At 42.3% G+C, this 27,246-nt stretch overlaps 2 protein-coding genes across 3 annotated transcripts in view; one reads left to right on the top strand and one right to left on the bottom strand.

Moving 5' to 3' along the window:
• Positions 1 to 203: 203 nt before the first annotated feature.
• On the top strand, positions 204 to 22,873 carry PDGFRL (platelet derived growth factor receptor like). The gene is made up of 6 exons (XM_081875879.1): positions 204 to 562; positions 3,416 to 3,695; positions 16,688 to 16,839; positions 18,558 to 18,851; positions 19,869 to 20,008; positions 21,936 to 22,873. The coding sequence occupies exons 1-6, from the start codon at positions 256 to 258 to the stop codon at positions 22,122 to 22,124; spliced, it is 1,362 nt and encodes a 453-aa protein (XP_081732005.1). The 5' UTR covers positions 204 to 255; the 3' UTR covers positions 22,125 to 22,873.
• Positions 22,874 to 25,437: 2,564 nt separating this feature from the next.
• The window catches only part of MTUS1 (microtubule associated scaffold protein 1), a 101,061-nt gene continuing 99,252 nt past the window's right edge, over positions 25,438 to 27,246 (bottom strand). For both annotated transcript variants that reach the window (XM_081875640.1, XM_081875641.1), the window contains one exon: positions 25,438 to 26,189. In XM_081875640.1, coding sequence (XP_081731766.1) covers positions 25,973 to 26,189 — 217 coding nt within the window. In that variant the 3' untranslated portion in view covers positions 25,438 to 25,972. The remainder of the gene's footprint in view (positions 26,190 to 27,246) is intronic.

Here is a 27,246-nt window from a genome sequence, read left to right as displayed (position 1 = left end):
GCACCTGCCAGCACCATAAATTCAACGGCTGCTTAAAAAACAGGTGTTGTCCAGGAGCCGGTGCCATGCGGACACTGATGGCGCCTCTCCTAGTCCAGCTCAGCTGGGGCCAATGTGGATGGGATTAACGCAGGCTTGGTGGGAATAAAGATATTGAAAACAACCACCACCACCACCCTGTTCTCATGCGCCTGAGGAGGAGAGAAAGCTGGAGGGCTTGTGGTGAGGTGGGCGAGAGTCTCTCACTAACAAAAAATGGGGCGTCCTCCACGCCACTTAACTCCAGAACTCGCTCCTGAGGCGGCGTCGCTGCCACGAGCGCTATTAATGACTGACAGCATCGCGGGGGGCCTGAGGGCGGGAAAGGAAAAGGCCGCTTTCCCTCACAACCGCGCCTCAGTCGAGCCGGGCCGCCTGCCTCGGCCTCCTCCCGCCGACGCTTTCCCGCCCTCCCGAGTTGACGACGGGCCCTTTTCCCGGCCAACTTCTCCTCTCCTTCCCGCAATGAAGCCGTGGCTGCTGCTGGTGGGGATCCTGCTCTTCCACCAAACGCTGCAAAATGGTGAGTCCGCCCGGGTGGCCGCTGTGCGTCTCGCGCGCCCCACCGCCTTCCAGCGCTCAGCATCCCTTTCAAAAAAAACACCCTTTAAACCCCCCCACCCCACCCCACCCCATGGCGTGTATCCCGTGCCACGCCGCACTTATAAAACTTTTTGGGGGCGAGGGAGAACTGCTGCCTCCCAGTTTCTGCCGCCTTTCCCGCCACTTGGCAGAGCGCCTCCTTCTCCTCCTGGCTAAGCAAGTGTGCCTCAGATTAATGGAGTCCGTTAGCTGCTGCCACCCCTCCTCGCCCCGGGAAAGAATGCTGAGAATTTGGACGTGGGGTTTTTTTTTTTTCTCCACACCCCATTTAGTTACCACAGGACTGTGCTGCTCAGCATGGCTCACATGCATAGCTTTGAAAGCAAACCAACAAACCCCAAAACTTGTTTTTTTAATTAAGGTTTTAATATCATGTTACGGGATATCGCATGGTGTTACTTTAATATAATAATGTATTACAGTTTGAACAAAACTTCTATTCAAGTTAGATGTGAAATAGGGTAACGGCATAAAGCATCCTGGTAAAACTGGTGATTTTCACCAGTGGAAGACACGATCGATCGGTGTTTAAAGCTCCCTGTGAGCATCAAAGGGACTTGTATCCGATAATAACTTCACACGAGTTTTAATAGTCTGTTAGGATGCCGCAATGTCCAATCCAGGTAACTTGAGGAAGATTATTTGCCTTTCTGTGATACTTGGTGCAGAAAATATTGTCATATTGCAAGAAATGTCTACCAAAACTATTTTTGGGGATTAGTTTTAGACTGAGTTGCAGGACGTTAAACTGTTCTGCTGTGGTCATGCTCCGTATCTGATAGGTATTGAGAGAGAGAAAGATTAAGTCGGTTTGGTTCTGGGTTCATGTGTGTATTGAAGATGGGTGTCTGGGCTCAGTCTGGTGTTCTAACCATTGCACCACTCCTAGGGGCTGAAGTCTTTTTGCCTCCCCCCCCCAATAAAAAATATTTTTTTAATTTATATCCCGCCCATCTTGCTGGGCAGCTTACAACATATATAAAAACACAACAAAGCATCATACATTAAAAAAACAAAATATCCAATACGAGCAACAAACAGTCCAATAAATCAATAGAAACCAATAACAACAACAATAAACAGTTTGCAGTTATACCCAAATTAAAATAACCGCCAACCCCAACTAAACATTTAAGTAATGTCAATAACTCATAACTAATTCAGAGAAGAGTTTCCTTGAATAAAAAGTTAACTTCACTGGCCTCAGGTGATTCATGGTTTTGTTCCTGACCTATGTCTGACTCCAGCCCTGACAGCTTTGGACACTTGCTAATTCCAAGGCACTAGACATGCCTAGCACACAGCTCAGTACATACAGGTCTTAGTTAGCTTTTAACACCCCAAGCCTTGATTAAATTCTAACACCTTCTAAACCCAGAGATTTAGAAATGTCTAGTAGCCACAAACTCATAGCAATCGGCTTGCCATGAGAAGGTATGGATTACATCAGTGCTTTTTTTCTGGGGGGGCGCAGGGGTACGCATACCCCTAAACATTTTGTGAATCTAAGTTTGGTGTCAGTATTTCAATATGAGTAGGAAAATGAGAGTACCCCTAAACATTTTTTTTAAGGAAAAAAAAGCACTGGATTACATCAACCGGGCAACTGCAATACCCAACTCCCTTGACAGATGTATATGCTAACGATAGATATGATTTTCTTAATGCTTGCATACTCAGGAAGAAAAAACATTTTTTGCATTAAAATAAAACTTGGTTGGAAAGTGCATGCTGCTTTTGCTGTTGGGTGGGCATGCTACTGTCCCGTCACAGCTGCACTAAAATACTGAATTTCTGTCCTGTTTATCTCCTACTAGGGAACATGCGGGGGAAACTTCATAATGAACCAGGCAGTCTTTCTCAATTGTTTGACTCTAGAGACTAAAATTAGGATGACATACCTACCCTGAGAAAGACCGAATACCTTCTTCAAAATGAACCAGGAAATTCCTTCTTGTTGTCTTTTTAAGAAATGAAACCTCAGAGTCTGGGTCACCTGGTAGCTTGAGGCCCAGTACAGATGTGCACTCCCACCCTGCTCTGTGGCCCTTGTTCTTAAGTAGATTGTCAAATAGGCATATTTATCCCAGTACAGTATCAAGTGACTACATGATACTGTACTGGGATACAGTACAGTATCAAGTGATACATGAATGAGCTTGCTTAGATCAGTCACTGCAGGTGTAATTTGTGTTTCTGTTCCAAAACACAGTATTTCCCCATGGAATCTTTTTATAGGTGCTAGCACAAGGATAATACAGTACTAATTAAAAGGGGAATATATCTCTTGGAAAAACATTAGAATTAAGGATTACAAGTAGTTTTACATAAACCCAAGTTTAGTTTTCTAGAATTCTAAGTCAACTTCCAAACCTATAATCTCAGCTGTTCTTTCTACAACTGCGTGTTCATATGAATGCTAACTAAGAGTAGTAGCTTCTGGCAAAGATAATTGATTTTACACAGAAGTGTCATCTTATCCCATGGGAAGACCTAGTAATTGCTTATTTGCATGTGTTAATTTAAATCCATGCAGATTTAAAATTGCCTGTTGGTGAGCATCCTGAACTAACAAAAAATGAACAGGATGTATGTATATACACACAAAAGCCCTCCATGCTGTCTTGGCCTATTTAAAATAAATTGGTTACAAATGCTAATCCGTTGTCAATATTCTGGGTTCCTTCCCATATGTGAGGTGAAAAACCCCTTTCAGGAATTTTTTTGTACCCAAAATAGAGCGTGATATTTTCTTCTTCTTCTCTTGTGATAGCTATTGGTCAGCCTTCAAAGAACAAGCGTCCGAAGGAACCGGGAGAGAACAGGATTAAACCCGCTAACAAAAAAGTAAAACCCAAAACTCCCAAACTAAAGGAGAGAGAATCCACAGATGCTTCTCCAAAAATCCATTCCATAATGACACAGGTGATGGATAAGGGGCGTTTTCAGAAACCTGCTGCTACTCTGAGCCTCTCTGCAGGACAGAATTTAGAACTGCGGTGTAAAGGAAATAAAATTGAATGGAGCCATCCTTCAGATCACAACAGGGTCAGGTAAGGTGGAAATGAATAAAGTTATGCCCAAACTTTACTGTTGTTGTTTTTTAAATAAATGCAAATGTTGATGTTCCTTTGTTAAAATATATTGGAATGTATAGAGAAGGGGAAAAGATTTCAGACCAGAGGGATTTATGACAGACCATTGCCAATGTTCAGTTTCCATAGAATTTCACCTAAAACAGAACTCAAGCTAAATAGAGGGGACAGGGACTTTTGCTCAGATGAAATATCTGGAAACTTCTTTGTTGAAAGAATTGTAGCTGTAGTGTTATCATGTGTGTATTTATCTGGAAGTAAGTCCAAATAATTCATTAGGACTTCTGAATGGATTTAGGAGTGCAGCGATAGTCTTGTTTCACACGCATGGTTTACAGAAATTAGTTTTCTAACTCAGATGTAAGTTTCTTATTGGGTGTACAGTGGTACTTCGGGTTACAAACACTTTGGTTACAGACTCCGCTAACCCGGAAGTAGTACCTCGGGTTAAGAACTTTACCTCAGGATGAGAACAGAAATCGTGTGGCGGTGGCAGCGGGAGGCCCCATTAGCTAAAGTGGTACCTCAGGTTAAGAACAGTTTCAGGTTAAGAACGGACCTCCGGAACGAATTAAGTTCGTAACCAGAGGTACCACTGTATTCCCATCTGCCCAAGAAATACATAGCAATAAAAGGTAGATGTTATCACAAGAGGAGAATGTTTTGTCAACATTCTAGACTAGATTAGGAAAGTAGTCTTTATTTGTAATTACTTTTAGCTTGCCATATTGCAAACTGTGTGAAGTAAGCTTTTTTCTAGATACATCCTGCACCTGCTGTTGCAAGATAGGTTTTCTAACAAGAATAGCATTCTTAAGATAGAAGTGTAGATGAATTTTAGCTGCATGACAAGGGCCCCTATCTAAGTTTTGTTCCACACTGTGAACATTTTTTTTGGGGGGGGGGGTTGATTCCCTAGGAGAGTCACCAAATTTTAATTACTATTAGAAATAAATGAATACATTGCTGAATAATAAAATGTGTAAGTCAAACTTTGATATACAGTGGTACCTCAGGTTACATATGCTTCAGGTTACATATGCTTCAGGTTACAGACTCCGCTAACCCAGAAATAGTTCTTCAGGTTAAGAACTTTGCTTCAGGATGAGAACAGAAATCGTGCTCTGGCGGCGCGGCAGCAGCAGGAGGCCCCATTAGCTAAAGTGGTGCTTCAGGTTAAGAACAGTTTCAGGTTAAAAACGGACCTCCGGAACAAATTAAGTACCGTATTTTTCGTCCTATAGGGCGCACCGGCCCATAGGACGCACCTCGGTTTTTTTTGGGGGGGAAATGAATTTTAAAAAATTATTTCCCCCCCCCCCTAGCCGCGGCTGCAGCCCCAAGCCTTGCGCACACCTGCCCGAAGCACGGGGCGCCCTCCGGAGGGCACCCCGTGCTTCGGGTGGCAGGCTGCCGCCCCAAGCCTCACGCGCCTGGAGGGACCTCCCGCCGGGTGCGCGAGGCTTGCGGACACCCGCCCAAAGCAGGGGGCGCCCTCCGGAGGGCGCCCCATGCTTCAGGCTGCAGGCTGCTTCCCGCAAGCCTTGTGAGCCCACGGGAACTCCCGCCGGGCTTGCAAGGCTTGCGGATAGTTTCCTGAAGCCTGGAGAGCTTGAGGCATTGGTGCGCACCAACCCCTCTCACTCTCCAGGCTTCAGCGAAAGCCTGCATTCGCCCCATAGGACGCACACACATTTCCCCTTCATTTTTGGAGGGGAAAAAGTGCGTCCTATGGGGCGAAAAATACGGTACTTGACCCTAGGTACCACTGTATATGTTTAGCACTATTTGTGTTTATAGTGATTGGTATCTTACATTGGGATAATAATGATTTTAAAAAGCTGATATACCGGTAATTCATTGCCATAGGATGTTGTGGCTTTTGCTACAAGTACCAATTACTCTGAAACGTAGTTTAAATAATGTCATGGAAGAAGTGTTTGAGGTTTTACAGACCTTGGTAGCCAGAAAATGCAAACGCTTTCTGCGATACAACATCCCTCTAACTGTTGAACTTCCATCACACTCAAGTTAGAAAATACATTAGTCGGCCAGATCCAGTATAGTATTGCAGTTATTCCAAATAGTCTTGTTTTTATTATGCAGTTACAGATAGGTAGCCGTGTTGGTCTGCCATAGTCAAAACAAAACAAATTCCTTCCAGTAGCACCTTAAAGACCAACTAAGTCAGTTCTTGGTATGAGCTTTCGTGTGCATGCACACTTCTTCAGATACCTGAAGAATCTGATACTTCAGATTCCTGAAGAATACCTGGTATCTGAAGAAGTGTGCATGCACACGAAAGCTCATACCAAGAACTGACTTAGTTGGTCTTTAAGGTGCTACTGGAAGGAATTTGTTTTATTATGCAGTTAACTGAGCCACAGCATATCTGACCACTAGATGGCAGATTTCACCAGAAATTTTATTGTCACATTGCCTTGACCAGAGGGAGTTAATAAATAATTATGTAAAGGCAGAACTGACTGTACTTTTAATGTGTTTGTGTAGTATTAGACCGAAATGCCAAAATGCCTGACTGTAAAAGTAAGCGAGGTACTTTGACAAACGAAGACCTTTTTTTCCAAGGCGTGATGTCCTGAAAGGATATGGTAAATTTGAAATGAGGACTCTGTAGTGTTTTTTCAGTACTTCAGTAGTCTCAGCATCTGGCTACCCATTTAAAATACTGTACTGAACTTTGAAATGTAGTTTTCTAAGGGTGCTGAGATTTGTAAGGAAACCCCTATTCCCCTCCCAGAGCTACAGTTTCCAGAGTGGTTTAACAATCAATCCCTCTCCTCAGGGAACTATTGGAGGAGGAGGAGTAAATAATAATAATAATTATTATTTATTTATTTATACACCACCCATCTGGCTGGGTTTCCCCATGTTAGTAACCATGTTAGTCTGCTGCAGCAAAAAGTTCTGTGGCATCATAAATGCTAACAAAGTTATAATTGTGAACTAGATATCCTGTATGTTTTTATTAACTTACAAATGCCAGGATCTTTGTCTACGTTACACTGTGCATGGTCACTGTAATTACTTTGCATACATCTAAGCATCATTGTAATTATCTCCGTGTTTATTTCTGGTACTTCCCTCTGACACCGCTGCTCCTTTTCTCTCTCTGCACCCCTGTGTACTTTCCAACTCAAGAGGACATTCCATGTACATGATGAAGTAGAATCTGGCCTGCCAAACTTACACCATAATACTATTGTGAGTTTGGGGGTGGGGTGGAATCTTAACAGAATATCCCACTGTTCAAGGGCTATAATAGCCCTAGGTATGGGTTGAAGACAGGAGTGCCTGGCGTGTTCTGGTCCAAGGGGTCACAAAGAGCCAGACACAACTAAACAACAACAAGGTATGGGTTGTTGTTATAAGCAGGCTTTCTGTCACCCAGGGCAAAGACTCAGTTTGTCACCCCCCCCCCACATGTGTTTGCGTACACACACAACTTAACACATTTGTTCATGAAGGACATAGAACATAGTTTGAAAGAGGCTGGAGAAGAAATAATATTTCCAAAATAGTAAAATTGTCTTTGTATGTATCTGGCTTTCATTCAACCTTAAGTAGATCTCCTCAGAGAGTAATAGGTCATTTGAGGAATTCTAAGAAGTATTATGACTGTATGATATTATATTATTATTATTATTATTATTATTATTATTATTATTATTTATTAATAGTAGTAGTAGTAGTGGTAGTAGAAGAAACTGATAATGATCAGGCACATAATAAAGAGTAAGTCCTATCAAACTCAATGGGACTTACTTCTGAGTAGTAAATGCTTGCAGTTTAAGGCTCTAAATAATAAAATAAAAGAATAAATAGTCCACAAGTTTCCTTAAAAAAAATTTGACGGCTGAACCATTGCAGTTAAATAATTTAAAGTGGATTGGCTACATTTTCCTTCCAAATTACAGGAAGGGATAAATACAAAGTGCTTCGTATGTCAGCATCACATTTCTTTCATTGCAGGTATTTCATTTTCGGTATAAAGAGGACTCAGTTTTTGTAGCTGATTGTATGCAGCAGTGCCCTTTTTGTGTATTCATATGATGTAAACATGTATGTTTTCCTTTAGATCCAAACACACACACACACACACACAGAGAGAGAGAGAGAGAGAGAGAGAACACAAATACATAAGCAAGCAATACGCCAAAGTGCATCTGTTCCCAAAAAGGGAAGGAAGTGGTGTTCTGATCTCTTCACCCCTTTTAATTGATCTCTGAGACATTGAAGGAAGCCAAAGAAGAAGAAAGCAACAACACTTCCCCTTTTCAACTTTGCTTGGAGAGGATTTCACCAGGATTTCTCTGTCGCACACAGTTCCAAAAATGGAGAAAGGGGAAGGAGGATCATTTTCCAGGTTTTCCAGCTTCTCCTTGCCAAATAAGCATCTGTCTGGGCCAGCCACAGTAAGAGGAGGCCCACCCCCACCCCCAGCTGTGAGCGAGCCCCTCCATCATAGGCTCAAGTTGCATATACAGGGTATGCTCTCCCTCGTTCCAAGGAAACTAAACTCTGGGTAAGCAGCTAGAACCCCTGTAATCTTGCACGGCTCAGAGATTGGGGTGGCGTACAATAATACATTTCTAGCATGAGGAAAGTTGCATCACCAATGTCTCTTCAATACCTCCACAATTTAATGCAAAATTAAATCTGTGTAAGACATAGTGAATTTTTATTGTAGAAGGGAGCATGTAGTTTCATAGCTGTGAATCACATATTAATGTATATCCTTTGATTTCAAGTGCCATAAATGAAAAGGCGATGACTGAGGCAAAGTGAGTAATGCTTATAGCACTTCCCTGCTCTTCCACTGATGTGCCTAAAGCAACATAGTAAGTGAAAAATAAAGATGGAGGAGAGGAAACTGAGCCCAACAAACGTATAAAATGCCAAAGAGCTGACCATTGCAAGCCCGTAAACATTTAATAGGACTGTAAGCATGTAGTTCATGTTGCTATTATATAACAGGACATATTCACCAAACAACTGAAGACACAACCAAGTATGAAGTACCACGTTCTCAGTTATGGTTGAGTACCATGTTCTCAGTTATGGTTGCAAGTAGCGGTACATGCTGAAGTTCTGAAAGAATAGCTTTGCAATCCAACCAGGTGGGTGAATTTTCTCATACAAGATGGAATCTGCTCCCACGTGAGGTGATGGCCACCAACTCAGATGGCTTTAAAAAAGGATTAGACAAATTTATGGGGGATAATGCAATGTTTTGCCTTCACTATTGGAGGAAGTATGCCTCTGAACAGCAGTTTCTGAGAATCAAGAGCAGGAAGAGTGCTGTTGCACTCAGGGCTGTTGTGGGCCAGGAGTCAGCTTCGCCTGCTGAACAGCAGCCTGAAGGGGGAGAAGGAGTGTCCCAGCCTTCAAGGTGAAGGTACTGATGAGAACCATCTGGCTTCAGCCTTCTTAAGCAGAGCTTCCAGCAGCAGTCAATTGCTGGTAATAATGCTTGTAACTCCTGGCCCTATCTTGCTGATTCTTGCTCTTGACCCCATGATTATCAGATTCCCTCACCCCTGGACCATCTGACCACACGGACTGCTGTTTGCCCAATCCTAGGACTGGACCTGATTTTGGATGCTGACTGCCTCCAGGAAGTACACTTCAGAGGCTCTTCTGGTTGGCTGGCCAGATGCATTCTTGAGGATGACTCATGGTTTTCATGAAGGCCCATAGCCACTTGTTAAAACTAGTCTGCAAATACTACCTCATGAGGAGGCTGGTAATATGCTGCTACCTTTCCTTCAGCTGGTTCAGCACATTCTGAAGGTCCATAAGTGTGGCAAACAGTCTGTGACAGGATACAGCTGGGGGAAATCCCAGCTGGGAAATCCCAAGGTGCGTTGTTTTTTGAAAGCAAAGAACAGAAAGACAATGAAAGAGTATCTTCAAGCTTCCACCAGTAACTAGCTATACCATGGTGCACAGGCAATTACTCTTGCAGTGGCTTTTTCAGCTAAATCATGCTGTCATTTTCTTCATGAGATGCAGATCTCTGGGCACAGAGTATTCAGGTGGTGCTGCAGCCCTTGCAGATAGTTTAGGGAAAGTCTCACTTGGATGATTTGGAACCATGAGAGACTACAGTTTCAGATACTTTGGGCTTTTCATATTTCAGCCTTTAGAATGTTCTTGATTATGATTAATATAACAATAATTGGTTCCATCTATACTAGGCAAAGAACCTGGTAGAAGGATATTATTGTGATCCTGAACAGGTTTACCAAAGCTGGCATGCCACACTTGATTTTAATTGGCGCTCATCAAGATCACCATTACATTTATCATGAATGATTCCACCTTCAATTTCATCTTTCCCACAAAAGTGCTCTGAACAGAAGGCAGTCTCCCCCCCCCAAAAAAAAACCCAGAAGCAACACTTAGGATGACCATCTCTTACCATGCTGATGGTGTACATATGGTGTACGTATTTCCTGGCTGTGAGGCATGAAGGCCGCACATTACAAGGCCCTTTCCACCTGACCTAGGGAGCAGGGCCCATACTCATCCAGCCCTACAAGAGAGACTCCTCATGGGGCTGGAGGAACATCGCCCGGCTGTGAGTGCTGAAGGCCGCTCCCTGCAAGGCTTTTTCCACCTGGCCTAGGGGGCAGACTCACCCAGCCCTACTATGTTAAATATGCATTCTGTAGTTGACCACCTTTGTAATGTTTTATTTTGAAATACTTTAAGATAATATTTTAGTTTTCTGTTATGTTGCTTTGACTGTATATTTGACTTTTTCAGATTGTTTTATTGATTTATTGATATAATACAGGGGTCAGCAACCTGCGGTCCATGGGCCACAAGTGGCCCACGGGGGTCGTTTAAACGGCCCACGAGACACCCCTAAACCGAGCCACCTGCTCGGCGAGTCCCTGCACACTGTGCTAAACCGGCGCAGAGCAGGGACTCACTTCCGTGGCGCCGGAAGTTGTGTCGACGCAGGCGTTGGAAGTCACGTCTGCGCAGATGCAATCCACCCTATGGAGCGATCTCTGTCGGAGTGAACTGGCCCAGGCGAGGTAAACCTTGCCAACCCCTGATTTAACATGCTGTAAAGTGGTATTAAATAAATAAATAAATAAATAGCTAGCTAGCAAGCAAGCAAGCAAGCCTTTGCCACTGTTTCCCAAGTCATTCAGAGCTTGCTGTGGGTGTTGGGCAGCATTTTGCTGTTGCAAAGACGTATTAAGCTGATTTGACATCACTACTAGTTCTTCTGCAAGAACTGATGACATGAATAATATATCTGATCTGTTTGCTTCTTTCAGCACTAAGAAATCTCCAAGCTCCCGTATCAAGAATTTCATCACTCTTGTTTGTAATAGTACCTTTTCTCCCAGAGTCTGTGAGGGTGAAACCCTTCATCTCCTTGTAGTTTTGGCTTCATCTCAGTCAAGATAGACCGTCATGGGAAACTGCCCTTGACTCGTCGGCTTCTATTTCCTTAGTTATCCTTGTGTTCTTACTTCAGTAGCTACTTGCACGTACGTGATATTCAACCTGCAAACCAGTCATTAGAATCTACCCTTGGCCTTTGCAGAACTGAGTAGCCCTCACAATCATAAATGCATGATGATACTCAACTATAGGGTGATTAATATATGTTCATCACGGTTTAGCCCTTAAGCATATGATCTGTTAACCTACAAACTCCACGTTACTGCAGCTACCCTCCTTTCAAATTGGTATTTGTCAGCTTGTTTGAAGTGGTGACTATGAGTCTTTGGTCACATCCACAAATCCATTAGAAACACATTTTTATCACTTTTAACAGTCATGCCTTTCTTCAAGAATCCCGGGAATTGTAGTTTACTCCTCACAGAGCTACAGTTCACAGCACTTTAAGCTACAGTTCCCAGGATTCTTAGGAGGGAAGCCGTGGCTGCTAAAGTGGTACAAGAGTGCTTTTCATGTGTGGTGCGGATGTGGTCATTATTCTGGGATGTCCTCTTTCACATCTGTCTGTCTAAACTGCAAAGCTATTATTCCAATGGTCGGCTTCAATGTGTGCTACTTCTAACCACTGCTAAAGTGGTATTCAGATGCTGTACTTGCCAGCATCTTTAGTCATTTGGTGCCCATTTCCTGTAAATAGTGACATTAGTCAAATGAATATGTAAGCGTGTAATATGAATTTGCTTTATGGCATATTTTATCAATATTGAGGATCAATTTTGTTTCCTCCATCTTTATTCTCCATATAAGTGCTACTTCTTCTTATTAATGTTCTGTTCATTCAGTCAGTCAGTCTTTAGAAGATTAGGTATCATGGACTGCAACTGGAGCAGTTTCTGCCAATTGCCACATTTTGCATTTCTCTAGCGACATACTTCAAGTTGAGAAAGAAAGGGGTGTGTCTGAAATTTGTGGACCTGTTTTTCAGGATCTACTGTACATATGATGTTTTGATAAGTTAAGTGCATCACCAATTAAGGCAATTTTCATGGGCATAGGAAACAGATTAAGGGATATCTCTTATTATTCCAACTTTCTTGGTAAACATGCAAGCTTTTGACTTACAAAGCATTCATTACCAGGAAGCAAGCTTTAGTCAATGGTTTTAGCCAATGACAGAAATGTATATGTTTGAGAAAGAACTCATAGGTGGTTAACTCTCCATTGTGTATGGCTACACCTCACTCATGCAAAAGAACAAATGTGTGTCTGGATACATGCTGCTGAGCTGCAGAAAGGGAGACTTGCACCCAACCTCATGCCTTCTCAAGGAGGGGCGAAGGGTAGTAAGTCCCAAGCAGACAGTATATCCATAATTCCAGCACAGCGGGACCATCTGGCCCTGTGCTGGCCTCGCAAGAAGTTCTGAATTGAGCTACTGTCATTTAAAGAGGAGAGCGGGCTAATCAGAAAACAGTTAGCATCCTAGACAGTTGCCGATACAACAGATTAATCAGCAGGGGGTTGCAGGCTGTTTTAATGACCTAAGGAACTAAGATCTCTATTGAAGCTGGCTGTTTGTGTTGATGGATACAAACAAACAAACAACTCAGATACCATTCTGTTTCTTCTTCTCGGACTGTTACAGTTCAAACCCTTTGCACCAGAAATTCGAACCATTTTCAGATTAACACTGAAGTCCAATGAACTGGTTTCAGAACGATCAACTTGCTGAGACCCTACTTCTAAGTAAATAAGCATAGGATTAGGCTGCACATAATTTAGATATAAGAAGCTGGTAGCTGCTGATAGAGTGCTTATAGTAGGGCTGAGGTTTTTTTATACTTCGCTTTTAAATGGAAATTTTATACCACAGTAATCTAAATTTTGAGGTGAGAAAACTGAATTCTGCAATGTGTCTAAATTGTGCATATTAAGTATATTTCCTTGTTTATTTTCCATAATATCTTAATGCTTCTGCTAATCAGTGGGAGAGACAACAAACTATGCAGAGGGGCTCTGAAACTCTGGTTTGAAGTTGTCGAAACTTTTCATGTACATTTGGCTTCTTTGCTTTCATCAAGCATGCCTTTCTAGCATCTTGAAACTTGCCTTTAAAAAGGGGTGGGGCTGAAATTTCTATGATTTTTTAAAGTTTCACCCAACATCAAACTCTGTGTTAGCGCAGTGCTTGCCTAAAATTAAAAAACACACCTAGGCTTTCTTGTACAGCACTGATACATCTACATACGAGTTTATCTTGTGCTACTTAATGGGTTCTTACTGGGAACCAACATTTCAAAAAGATATCCCAGGTTGTGTAGGGATTTGGACAATAGAATGTTGGCATTTCCGCAATAGAACTAGCTTTGCTTTGCATGAACTGAATCAGTGCATATGTGGGTGGGAAGGAAACTCTGGAAGAGATTGATTTCTTTCAAAGTCCTAATTATTTAGCTTCCTTAGGGATACAATATGGATTTCCTTGGAAAGTTATTTGGTTATTTTGATTGCTGGATGGCTTATATGTAGAGGGTTTGATGGATGGCTTATTGTGTAAAGAGTTGAGCCAATCAAACTGTATGGTTTGCTAATTAATTCTGACCTTAATTTGTCTCATTCAGTGGTGCTCTAACGATATTTAGCAGACTGTGATAACTGGGGGAGTCAAAATTGTTCAGGCACAACTGCTTCTCTGTATTAGAGATACTCAGTACAGTATTGAATATCTTACCATTTTTTCTGCAGGCATATATTCCTAAGCTACAATCACATTATTCACTTTTTGCTTAGCTCCCCCAAAAGGGGCTCATGCAAAGTATTCGTCCCATGGCTGCTACCAGCCAAGCCCCTTCCTATGAGGTCCAAAGATAAGCAAGAAGCCAAGCAGGATTCACAAGTAAACAGCTGAGGGATTCCTACCCATTTTATTCTTCCTATGTGCTCAATATATAGAGTCACAACTGGGAAAGAGATCCTCTTCTCTTCAAATGACCATATCTAACCGCTCTGCCACCCTAAGCACCACACCCTCTCAATTAGCCTTTGGCTAATAAAACCATCTATATACCCTTTGAAATTGTGTATGTGTGTTGAGGGGCAGATTGTTGGTTTTGTTTGTTACTGTGTTGTGCATGGTTGTGTTTTTATACTGTAAACTGCCCTGTGATCCTCAGTTAAAGTGCAGTATAGACATTTGATAAATAGCAGCAGCAGCAGCAGCAATAATAATAATAATAATAATAATAATAATAATAATAATAATAGGTTTTTTAATAGTGCCCAGGGCATATGTCATAGGGCTGCCATATTTTGAAGAGAAAAAAAGAGAGAACACATTTGCCGACTTCTACTTTTAGCAATGGATCTCTGTGACGACTCTACCCATGAAAAAGAGGACGTGTCCTGGAAAAAGAGGACATGAAAAACTGAATGCTGCCCTGTGCAATCTTACTGACATCGCCTTTGCTTTCTTATATCGAGTGCCAAGAAACAGAAATAAATTGTCTGGTGGTATTTGTTGCTTTGGTCATGCAAACACTTGCAGAGTATTTATGTTTTGATCAGTGTTAGAAATTAGCCAGGCACCAGACACGTTTTGCTACTGGCGTGGGTCCAGTTACAACTATGTGGAGATTTTTGGGTCACAGTTTAAAAACTCTGCCTTAGTCCATCGTTTGTACCATTACCACTGTGTGTGTGTTTCTCCTTCTTGCATCCTGGTACAAGTGAATTGTTGTAAGAGCAAGCTACAGTCAAACAATGTAGAATCGTAGAATTGTAAAATTGGTCCAACTCCCTGGAAAATAGCCATTCCATTGTGGTGGCTGTAACCAAGATTTAAGGTGCACTTGGCATCTGGTTTATATATCTGAGTTTCTAACTGGTTTTGATCCCATAAATCAATATCATCAACAGTATTAACCAGTGACATTTAATTAGGAGCATCTGCGGTGCTGTGTCTCATTCTCTTTACCACACATGATGAGTAAGTGTGCTTGGTCCTTAAATTATGTCATTACTTTGTCATTATGTTATTCCATCCCATTCATTTCAGTGCAAAGAAAATGCAATACATATGACACGGGAGGCGGGTAGTAATTATTTCATGTATGGGCCAAAAGCAATACCAACAGTGAATATACAGTGATACCTCGGGTTAAGAACTTAATTTGTTCTGGAGGTGCTTTCTTAACCTGAAACTGTTCTTAACCTGAGGTACCACTTTAGCTAATGGGGCCTCCCGCTGCCGCCGCGCCACCATCGTGCGATTTCTGTTCTCATCCTGAAGCAAAGTTCTTAACCCGAGGTACTATTTCTGGGTTAGCGGAGTCTGTAACCTGAAGCGTCTGTAACCTGAAGCATCTGTAACCTGAGGTACCACTGTACTGATTGTATTTGCTAGATTGATTTCAGTTCTGGACATGGGATGAATAAGTGAACAATGGCAGTTTCTGCTACCATTTCTGTTTCTGTTGGAATTCTCCAAAATCCTTGCCTGGGTGTTTTGTACAGTATATTGAAGTCCAGCAGCAGAGGTTGGCCTGTGTCAATTCCCTCTGTTGCTGCCAGCATTCAAAACTCCCATTGTTCTCGGCGCATTTTGCGACAGGGAATTTCATTAATGCGAGCAGTTTCTGAGCCCTGAGAGCAGTACTGCGCCTAAGATTTCAGATTAAAACTTCCACTGCTGGAACGAAAGGAGGACGTTTTTCTGCCTCCCGACTTCTAGCTACTTTCTGAGGACTGGAGAAGGGACCCTCATAAGAATATTAAGGGGGCGGGCAGGGGAAGTATGGCTTTGTTTTTTGCAGTCTTCAAATGAGGACTAGACCATGTGAAAATTGAACATAAGATTTTAGTCGAAACAAAATAAAAAAATTCCTTCCAGTAGCACCTTAGATAGCAACTAAGTTTGTATCTGAAGTTTGTATCTGACCAACCTAGTTGGTCTCTAAGGTGCTACTGGAAGGAATTTTTTTATTTTGTTTTGACTACAGCAGACCAACACAGCTACCTACCTGTATAAGATTTTAGCTGCAGTTCATTCATTTTCAGTTTCTTGTTATAAAAAAAGTGTGCCTAGACATTCCATTGTTGCGCCCATAACCTAGGTTTAAGGTGCCATTTTGCTCCTGGCTTTCATATCTCAGTTTCTAACACTGGTTGCTGATATCTTGAAGAGAAGGAACATGGGCTCCAAGTCCCCATCTCCACTTCCCCTTGCTGCAGCCTTGGTGGTGGCTCTTGCTCCTAGTGCACCTTTTGCACAGCGGGTAGAAGATCCCTGTCACTGGCGCCATTAGGCCATTAGGGCCGAGTTCAGACCATCATTCTGAACTATGGTTAACCAGACCTTGATTTATAAACCTTCACTTGGCGTGTCATGTGAACCCGCCACTAGCATGTTGCCCCAATAAACTTTGCCATGAACTAATGCAGTTCTTGGACTGAAATGGTCCTCCATAACCTTTGACTTTGTGCTTTCTCTTTGTCCTTGCTAGCATCAGGCAACATGACAGATATGGGCAGCTGATTCTGGCAAATGCCACTGCAGCAGACACTGGTCAATACAGCTGCTGGCTCCTGCAATGCAGTGGCTACAATTGCAAGAAGGATGAGACCAAAACGGGCTCAACATACATCTTTTTTGCAGGTAATGGAATGGCTCATTGCTTCCAGAGGTAGAAAGGTCCTTCCTTAATGCTATCTTTTTTTTCATCTTTGCACTTCACAGTATCCCTGTATCGAGTGGGCAGCAAGTGTTTCTGATAGTGCAGATTATACCCTCTTTTGTGCTCATTAGTTACATGCTCATTTTTCAAAGCAGTTCATTTTTTAGCACTGCTGTATTTGGGTTTGCTTATGCAATCAGTCATCGTCTTTTAGTGATACGTTATCTTATTTAAGCTTGTTTACACTGAAAATATTTTATTGGAGATCAAAGCAAGTTAAAAAAGAGGAATGGCTAATTAGTGCCTGCTGTCTGTTTTGTAGAGAAAATTTACAGTCAGCCACATTATGGTTATTTAAGGTGTGCAGTGGTGGATGAAGTTAAAAAGTCACTGCATGCACATCATCCCTTAATGCAGCCTTCCTCAAGCTGTAAGTTTTTGACTAATTTCCTCACCACTGGATGTGCTGCTTGGAGCTGATGAGACATCTGACAGGTACCAGGTTGGGGGGTAGGTGTCCCTAATGAATAAGCAAGATAAGGAACAATAATGTGAGGTGAAAATGCACTGCGTAAAGAGCGGTGATTGAACTAGGATACCAGGTCTACAAATCATGATTGGTACAGATATGGGGCCGTGGGTGGTGCTGCGGTCTAAACCACTGAGCCTCTTGGGCTTGCTGATCACAAGAATGGCAATTCGAATCTGCGGGATGGAGTGATCTCCCGTTGCTCTGTCAAAGCTCCTGCCAACCTAGCAGTTTAAAAGCATGCCAGTGCAAGTGGATAAATAGGTACCACAGCAGTGGGAAGGTAAACAGCATTTCCGTGCACTCTGGCACTCATCATAGTGTCCCGCTGCACCAGAAGTGGTTTATTCATGTTGACCATATGACCTGGAAAAGCAGTCTGCGGACAGACGCCAGCTCCCTCGGCCTGAAAGCAGAAATGAGCGCCACACCCCATAGACTTAACCGTCCAGGGGTCCTTTACCTTTTACCAGTACAGATTCTGATCAGAAGTAGAGGATTCTAGGTGGTGAAGTCAGTACAACAGCTCAGTTTGAAAAGATCTGGTTATTTTAAAAATTCAGAAATGCAGTCACCATTCTGAGACTTATGCTGGAAGATCCAAATATGCTGTTAGGATTCTTTTAAAACTGCATGCAGTGTGTTATGGAGGCTGCATTTGCAGTCTGAGAGGCCCTGCTGAGCACATGGCCACATTCAATAAAGGCTTAGTGATTTGGGGCTTAGTGTTTAAATTCAATTGCTAAGTATTTGAAATCACAACTGAAAATGTAATTCTTGCAGAGGTACTATGGTTGCCTCTCTCACTAGGTCAGGCTTGGATAACTTGTTATCCACTTTTCATGTATGCCAGTCTTCATGTGACTTTGGGGTGTGTGTTTCACAAGGCTCACTAGTCTCCCAAGAGTGGTTTGTTTACCCCTGAGATAGATTGGGCATTTGTTTACAGGGGACATGCAAATTAGAGATGCATTGAAGCCATTATATATTTAAATTAGTTCATTCATTTTCTTTTAGAAAACTACTCTTAAAGGTAATGTTATTGTTGGTAAAAATCAGATTTCTGCTAATAAACCATTTCTCCCATTATTGATGTTTTTGCTATGGTGCTGGTTAAAATGGTAATGACTGGTGCGTGATTAATATCCATTGCCTTGCTTCTTCCTACAGATAAAGGGGAGCTCTTCGTTCCTTCTGCCAGTTATTTTGAAGTTGTCTACCTCAACCCAGATAAGCCAGCGGTAGTTCCTTGCCGAGTGACCAGCCCATCAGTGAAAGTCTCATTGCACCAGGAGTTCCCAGCCGAAGAAATCCAAGTGGATGGAATCAACATTATTTATGACGTGAAGAAGGGTTTTATCTATAAGCATCCAACATCTGATCACAAGGGAGTGGTTTACTGCAGAGCAGAATCGTGGGGAGCACCTCAGATTTCCATCAAGTACCAGCTGCTTTATGTGGAAGGTAAAAAAACTAACCGAATGACTCAGGCTAACATCAAAGCAAGTTCTACTGTACACTCTCGCAGTGCTTTAAACTGGCCCTGAGTAATTTCCCACACAAGTTAACACAGTGGTGATCTGTGTTTATGGTGATGTGGGTGGCGCTGTGGTCTTCTGCCAACCTAGCAGTTTGAAAGCATGCCAGTGCAAGTAGATAAATAGGTACCACTGCAGCGGGAAGGTAAATGGCGCTGGTTTCCATCACGGTGCACCAGAAGCAATTTCATCAATGCTGGCCACATGACCCAGAAAGCTGTCTGTGGACAAATGCTGGCTCGCTTGGCCTGAAAGCGAGATGAGCACCACAACCCCATAGTCACCTTTGACTGGACTTTTAACCATCCAGGGGTCCTTTACCTTTGCTTTACCTTATGGTGGACTACCTAGGTACTCAGGTTTATACTGAACTACTCAGGCTACTTCACCACAAGCAAAACACATTCAAATGTGTTTTCTGAAGTCAGCCAAGTAAAATTATCAGCATAGTGAAACTTTCCAAACCTCGAGTGTATATCTGTTTTGAAACTGAGGCGGAAGATAGCAGTTCTCTGTTATCTTTACGCAATACCTACATTTTCCACAAGCTATGTTAAAGAAAACTTAAAACCAAGGGAAGCCTTAGAATACTACAGTAATATATCTGCACCAACAAATAATTTTGCCCCCAAACAGCAGTTGCAGCTAATTTGTGAGCAAATTACAAGAGAGTTGTGTGTCTGTTGGGTGGGGTTGAGCAATAATGAATTAAAAATTGATTTTGAGTAGAATTTTAAATTGTCAATATTTTTTTCTACTCCCTGCGTAAATGTTGTTGACAGTAACTTGAATGCAACTATTAGCAGCTGGTGATCTTGGTTTCGATGTTGTGGAATTTTCACTTGCTGATTTCTACAAGTCAAGCTGGTCCATCTGCAACCCGGTAGGCTATTAAAAATGTGGAATCACTTTTTATTGTCTCTCACCCATCTCTTTGAACCAGTCCCTAGTGGCCCGCCTTCAACTACAATCAAAGCATCATCTAGTACAGCAGAAGGTGGTGATGATATCAGTGTTCTATGCACAGTTTTGGGGGAGCCAGATGTAGAAGTGGAGTTTAATTGGATATATCCAGGGCAAAAGGTAAACTGCTGCTTGTTTTCTTATTTCTCTAAAAAAACAAACCAAAGTAGAAAATGACATGAATAGCATGAAATTTTGGAAGGCATAAAAACAAAGCTTATTCACTACAAAGTTGCTGAAGTCTTGAGAACGATGCAGGCAGAGGGTTATGTTGACTGGTAATCTGTTTTTTTCCCCCTGCCACTTTTAGCTTGGAAAGATTATACACAAAGGCCTGATTTGGCCCAAAATTGGCCATCCATATTTTGGATGTCTGTGCCCCAAAAGCCTAACAAAAGGACTACTATAAAGTTATCTACATGAGTAGACACAAGGGGACGTGGGTGGCGCTGTGGTCTAAACCGCAGAGCCTAGGGCTTGCTGATTGGAAGGTTGGCGGTTAAAATCCCCGCAATGAGGTGAGCTCCTGTTGCTTGGTCCCAGCTCCTGCCAACCTAGCAGTTTGAAAGCACATCCAAGTGCAAGTAGATAAATAGGTACCGCTCCAACGGGAAGGTAAATTGTGTTTCTATGCGCTGCTCTGGTTCGCCAGAAGTGGCTTAGTCATGCTGGCCACATGAACCAGAAAAACTGTCTGCGGACAAACGTCGGCTCCCTCGGCCAATAAAGCAAGATGAGCACTGCAACCCCTGAGTCATCTGCGACTGGACCTAACTGTCAGGGGTCCCTTTGCCTTTTACATGAGTAGATAAGGAATATGCTTTACAGAACACGCTTATCATTACAATCTATCACAACATTTTTCTACTAGGACATCCTGATAAAATTTTGAGGGTTATTTCCCTTCTGCACTTTGATTCTTCACCACTAGATTTTAGAAAATCAAGTTATATTCACCTACTGTTCTGTAGAACAGTAATTGACCCTTTCGAGTTTCCTTTTATTTTTCAATATATTATTGTAAATTCACAGATTAATATGATTGTGAAGCTGCTGGTGTACGCAGTTATTACAGCAACACAAACTCTCATCCTGTCTCAAAGCACAACCCATGCCATCAGTTTAGCAATATGTGGCTACTAAAATTGATTAGTAACACAATAACATTGATTTGTGGACATTCCCTTTATTTTGTGTGGTGATAGTGGGCATTAGGATAAAATGCAATTTGTTCCAAAGCCTCTTTCTGGTTCTGAGAGGTGGTAGAGTCAGTTGTGCCTTTGCAATATGGTGCTTGGATATTTTGAATATTTTTACCACAACTATGTCTGAAGTGGCACAGTTCTGCCCCATGATCTCTCATGCATAAATCCCACTAAAACCACTTTAAGTCTTGACAAAACAGATGGCAGGACTACATACCAAATGTCTGAAGTTCCACCCACTGCATGGATTCAATTAACTTTTCAAAGATGGTATTTAAAAGACTTAAATCTTTACATCCTTGATCACCTTACACTGGTGAGTCTCAGACTCGACTATATACCAAGTACCTGAACTGAAAGGAAATCATAGGACCAGTTTTCCCAAAGGTGTTTAAACTAGACAAAATACAATTAAGGAAGTATGGAGGATGTTGTATTAAGGCTGTAATCTGCTGCCACACTCTGTTGGCCTTACTTCCAGTTAAACGTGCCTAGCTAGGATCTGGCATGTCACATATAGGTGCTAAAATTCCCCAGTAAATAATCTTCATCTGGCATGAATACAAAGAGAGGCCAGCCTTAAATGGTCATGTTTCCCCTTCAGATTAAAAGGGCAGAAACAAACAAGACAGCCCTAGAAGCAGCAAACACATCTTTCATTGTATGGGAACAGCTGGGATTCTTATTGCAAAACCAGCAGCCTCTGCATCTTCTGCAATAGCTCTGCTATTCAGATTAAAACTCCTACGCTAGCAAGTAAACTACTGTTAATAAAATTAAGTACTGTGTTTACAGAAATGCTTCCGATGACTATCTCATGTTAAGTGTTTTCCAATCATTAGTATGAAAGGCCTGTGGTTATCCAAGACTCTTGGAGGCTGATCGACAGAGGAATTGGTCACACCACGAGAATTTCCGAGAGCCTTATTACCGTTGAAGATTTTGAGACCATTGATGGTGGAAACTATATTTGTATAGCTCAGAACCTTCGAGGACAGACCACAGTAGCTGCCTATGTTGAACTCATCTGACATATTGAGCTCTCGGACAAGACGGAACAGGAAATGTATTGCTGGACTGCTTCTGGCAAGCTTTGCCTTCAGAACTTGAGATAAGTGGAAACAAATCTTAATATAATTCATTCTTACTTTAGAGCAACACAAATGCAAGCATGTGGTTGTAAATGAGGGTTATTGTGCAAGTGTAGCACAAGGGCTTAGAAGCCGAACCAGGAACTAGAATATCCATCACCCAGTGTTGCCTTAGATAAATGACCATCCTATCTTCATTATGGAAACACTGAATTACCACACAGGGTTGGTTGCAAAAGGGTGCTAAAATAAGTCTCCATCACATTCTGAACACTAAAGCACTATATAAATGCTAAGCATTAAATATAACTCAAGTCACTTTTTAGGAAATATACATTTCAAAGCCATAATCTCACAATATTCTTTTGTCATTAGGAGATAAAAGCTAGCTAAGTTAACGTTAAAATTAGCCTTGCGCTTTAATTTGCACACATGAAAAGTAAATAAATATCACTTGTAACATAGATGCACATGTCTCCTGGTAGCTTGGAATGTAATGCTTAGTTTGCTCTGTAAAATTTATTCCCCCTGCAGAATTAGTCATTGTAAGTTTTGTAGAAATTGCAGTACAATATATGTGTTTTAATATGCCATCTTTAGGTATAATAGACAGCTGCAGCCTGAATGGTTGATGTTGTTGTCATTTGTAAAATACGTATCAAACAAATAAAATACTCTGCAAGTTTTAAGCATTTGTAGATTTAATATTAAAAGTAGTTTTCTTATATTTATACAGTAGTACCTCGGGTTAAGTACTTAATTTCGGAGTTCCGGAGGTCCGTTCTTAACCTGAAACTGTTAACCTGAAGCACCACATTAGCTAATGGGGCCTCCTGCTGCTGCTGCGCCGCTGGAGCACGATTTCTGTTCTCATCCTGAAGCAAAGTTCTTAACCCGAAGTACTATTTCTGGGTTAGCGGAGTCTGTAACCTGAAGCGTATGTAACCCGAGGTACCACTGTATAGGGGACATGACTTACTGCATGTTACTCAGCTGTTTACATAGTAGAAGGATCCAGTTTTAGTGTTCAGTGTGAAGGTCTTTTGCTGATCACACCAAGCACTAAAAGAATTCTAAGCAAGTGTAGAATTCAAATTGAATTCAAATCATTTCTATTGGTAACTGCATTTAGAATTAAGCACTCATCCAGCCTCTGTAGAAGGGAAACAAAAACAACATCTTTTAATAAATTAAGTTTCATCCTCTAATGCAGCTGTAAGTTTTGAGCAATACATAATGCTGGATGATTCGACAAAACACCACTTCCTGTGGCAGCTTATTCAATCTTATTATTACTGTGTGCAAGGTCATCTAAAACAGAAGCCTCTTCTGTATAAATGGCTCAGAATGTGGATGTTATGCTTATAACTGTAAAATTATCTCTTTAGCCTCAGTATTTTTGCTTTTATGTCTAAACAGGCAAGAGTCTTGAACCAGTAAAAAAAATTTATTTTAATTTTCAACACTCAAGTACATATAATCAAATATGACCTTGCCAAAGAAATAAATTGCTCCAAGTCATATTTTTAAGCCAAGTTTCAGCCTATAGCGGATTTTCATAGTTATATAAATCAATCTCTGAACAACAGTTAATTTAGAAGTGCTGATATCTCTAGCTATATAACAGTGCCATAAATGGGTTTGGGCAGGCAAAATGCTTCACAGGGGAGGCACACTTTACACAATGTAAAATTAAAATAATTCATCCTTGAATTTTTCATATTACAGAGTAATATTTCAGTCAGTAATAACTAAAACCTTCTGCTGTTGAAGCCAATGTTTATGCACCCTAAAGTTTATTAACGTTTTTCCCAGTGCTCCTTCAGTTTTATGGAAGGGGACAAGGATATCTCAAGACCTAGCTCTCAAATTGTCAACATATTTGCTACAAACCACTATGGGTTGAATCCAATGCTGTCATTGCATGCGTGGGTCAGTCTTCACTTGTGCAACATGCCTTCCCTTTCCACTCCTGTACCCTGCATCCCTCTGTGCCCCCAGAAAATCTGCTCCAGAGTGCCTCCAACCCTCAAGCAGATTGAGGGTACTGGGGGGCAGCAGTGGAAAGGAGAGGATGGGCAAGCCCAGTTGCAAAAGTGGGAGTCTCTCACTTGTACAACTGTCATATCAGCTAGAACCCTATGATTTCATCAGGCTTTGATTAACAAGTTGATTATTCAACAGCAATGACGGTACCAGTGCGTCTTGGATGTGTGAGTGATGACTACATAACCAAGCCATAGCACTTAACAGTCCCATCTAGATCTGATAGCAGAGATAGTGTTTAACCATAATAAAAAATGCGTTTGTACATACAAGAATACATGTTGAACAGGTCATTAACAGGAGCGGACATGCAGTGAGTCATCTTCAGATTTGTAATGCAGCACTGAATGTTGCCTATGACACAGACATCTTCAACCTATCATGTCAGCAAAATAATCAGTTTTTGTTTTTTCTGATTCCTGAAAATCTTATGCTAAATGAAATGGGGGAATGCAGAGTCTTGCAGCCAGTTGGTTAAAGTGCACATCAACAAGTTATCAGTTTGGGATGTTTGTTCTTCACAATGCAAGGAAGTGCTACTGGCAGCTGTACACAATGGCTGTGTTCATACAACATGCTAAGCCAAACCCTTGGCTAGGCAAAACTGAATGAACATGTGGGCTCTTAGGGAGGAGCTTCTAGCTATTCAGCTCCTCTCTGGGAGCCTGCACATTTGCTGTTTGGCTTAGTACATTATGTGAACACAACCAATCCTACTGTTCTATCCTAATAATAGCATCTGAAAATATATATATATATATATATATATATATATATATATATATATATATATATATATTTCCTTTAGTGTGAAATCCTGTGATCTCAAGTCAAATCAGACCATTATTCTCCACAGCTGTTGTCACCCTGGAAAGGGCTGCATGTCTGAACTATCTACCACCAGATATCTAAAAAAAGGAGTGGGAAGAACATTTAACTAGGTGAGAAAAGAAACCCCGTTCTTATATAGTTACCTAGGGGAAGCTTAAAAATATTTTGAATGGTATTTTGTATGGTATTTTGTGGTATGAGAGGTTATCGGTCTCGTCGTAAATTCCACTATGCAAGTAGGCAGACAATGACAAAAATCAAATAAAAATCTCATCCTTTGACTAAACTGAAGCAGAGAGATAAGGAAAAACGTAGAGCACAAGCGGCAGCTTTTCCTTAGTCCCAGAAAAGGGAAAAATCTATGATGAAACATGCATAATGGCAATATTTTATTTATGAAGTACATGTCACTTTATTCTTCAGCTTTCGTCCTTTATAATATACATAGCAAAGGTGGCTGCATCACACACACATAACACACTCACCGTGTGATACACCCAATTCACTCATGCCACACTCGGCGTCTCAAGGTGTCTATAATAAGGAACGTATTAAAGGTTGTGATCTTTTATTTATAAGCCCCTGAGCATATTTTTTTTCTCCCTAGAGTTAGGTGAAAAAAGGCAAAAAACCGAACAAGACTTTCCTTGCTCTTTTAAGTGCTTTGTGCAACAATGTTCAGAGAAGTTATCACTGAAGTCTTTTTGTATTCTTTAATAAGGAGATGCACTGTTTCGAGTTCTAGCCATGAACTCCCATTACGTTACAGCCATTTCTCATGGCAGTCATTTCCAGTTATATTTCAATCACGCGCAGCTAATATAGCTCTTTGCTCCCTCGATCCATGTTTTTTAGTTCTGCAGACCAAAAATGAAATGCCTGTATGGAGAGTGTCTCTTCGTTCAGTGGTGTCATCTAGGCGACACTGTTGGGCTGGAGAAGGAGCCTGAATTCCTTGGCGACTGAAAAGGCATTGGTGGAGTACTGGGGGACAGTTTTCTTGGGCTGCACAGGTCTCCATTGTGTAGCTTCCACAGAAGTTCTTCATTTTCCATTGACAAGCGCTTATTTACCTTTGATTCTTTCTCCAGAGACTCTTGCAAAACTGCTTGTTCGGTGGAAAGTTGCCTGTTATGAGAGAGAGAGAGAAAGCAGACGGTTACTGTCTAGGTTGGACTAGCAACAATACGCTGCAAGTGCACCCTCTTTCCCCAAAGGTGTTTCTGTTCAGGATTTCAGGTAGCTACAGCCTTCCCCAGAGTTAACAGACATGGTTGCTGAATTTAATCTCCCACCAGTCCCAGCCAACATAGCCAATGATTGGTGGTGATGAGGATTGCAGCACAACTCTCCTGATGTTGTTTTTTCTCCCATCCAACAATTAGAATTCTGTGGTTCTTAAGGGCAGTTTCCCTGGGCTGTTTGGAGGCTGCTTTTTGCTCTCTTTGGTTTACGTTTTGTATTTCTGCACACCTGAGAGTTCACTCGTGTGTGCAGGTACCGTATTTTTTGTCCCATAGGACGCACCTAGTTTTTTTTGGGGGGGGGGGAATAAAGGGGGGGGAATCCTTTATTTCCCCCCCAAAACCAGGTCGGGGAAACCGAACCAGGTCGAGGAACAGCGGGATGGCGGCGCTGCGCCTCCATGCCTGCCCGGCATGAGGGGCGCTCTGCTTCAGGGCGCCTCTCGCGCCAGGCGGAAGGCTGCTATCTGCAGCGTGGGGAGCCCTGCGGGGAACTCCTGCAGGGCTCCCCACGCTGCAGATGTCTGCCCGGCGTGAGGGCTGCTCTGCTTCAGGGCGCCTCTCGCGCCAGGCTGCTATCCGCAGCGAGGGGAGCCCTGCGGGGAACTCCTGCAGGGCTCCCCATGCTGCGGATGTCTGCTCGGCATGCTCTGCTTCATGGCGTCCCTTGCACCGGGCGGCAGGCTGCTATCCGCAGCCTAGACAGCCCTGCGGGAACTCCCGCAAGGCTGCCTAGGCTGCGGATGTGTTCCCGAAGCGCCCGGCGCTCTGGTTTCAGCGCGCCTTGCGCTCCGGGAAGCAGGCTGCTATCCGCAGCCTAGACAGCCCTGCGGGAACTCCCGCAGGGCTGCCTAGGCTGAGGATGTCTTCCTGAAGCCTGGAGAGTGAGAGGGGCCGGTGCGCACCGACCCCTCTCGCTCTCCAAGCTTCAGCGAAAGCCT

Source organism: Podarcis erhardii, assembly GCF_964252035.2.
Source record: "Podarcis erhardii genome assembly, chromosome: 9".
Lineage (NCBI taxonomy): Eukaryota > Metazoa > Chordata > Lepidosauria > Squamata > Lacertidae > Podarcis > Podarcis erhardii.
The sequence above is the reverse complement of the archived record's forward strand: the minus strand, read 5'-3'. Positions and strand labels throughout refer to the sequence as shown.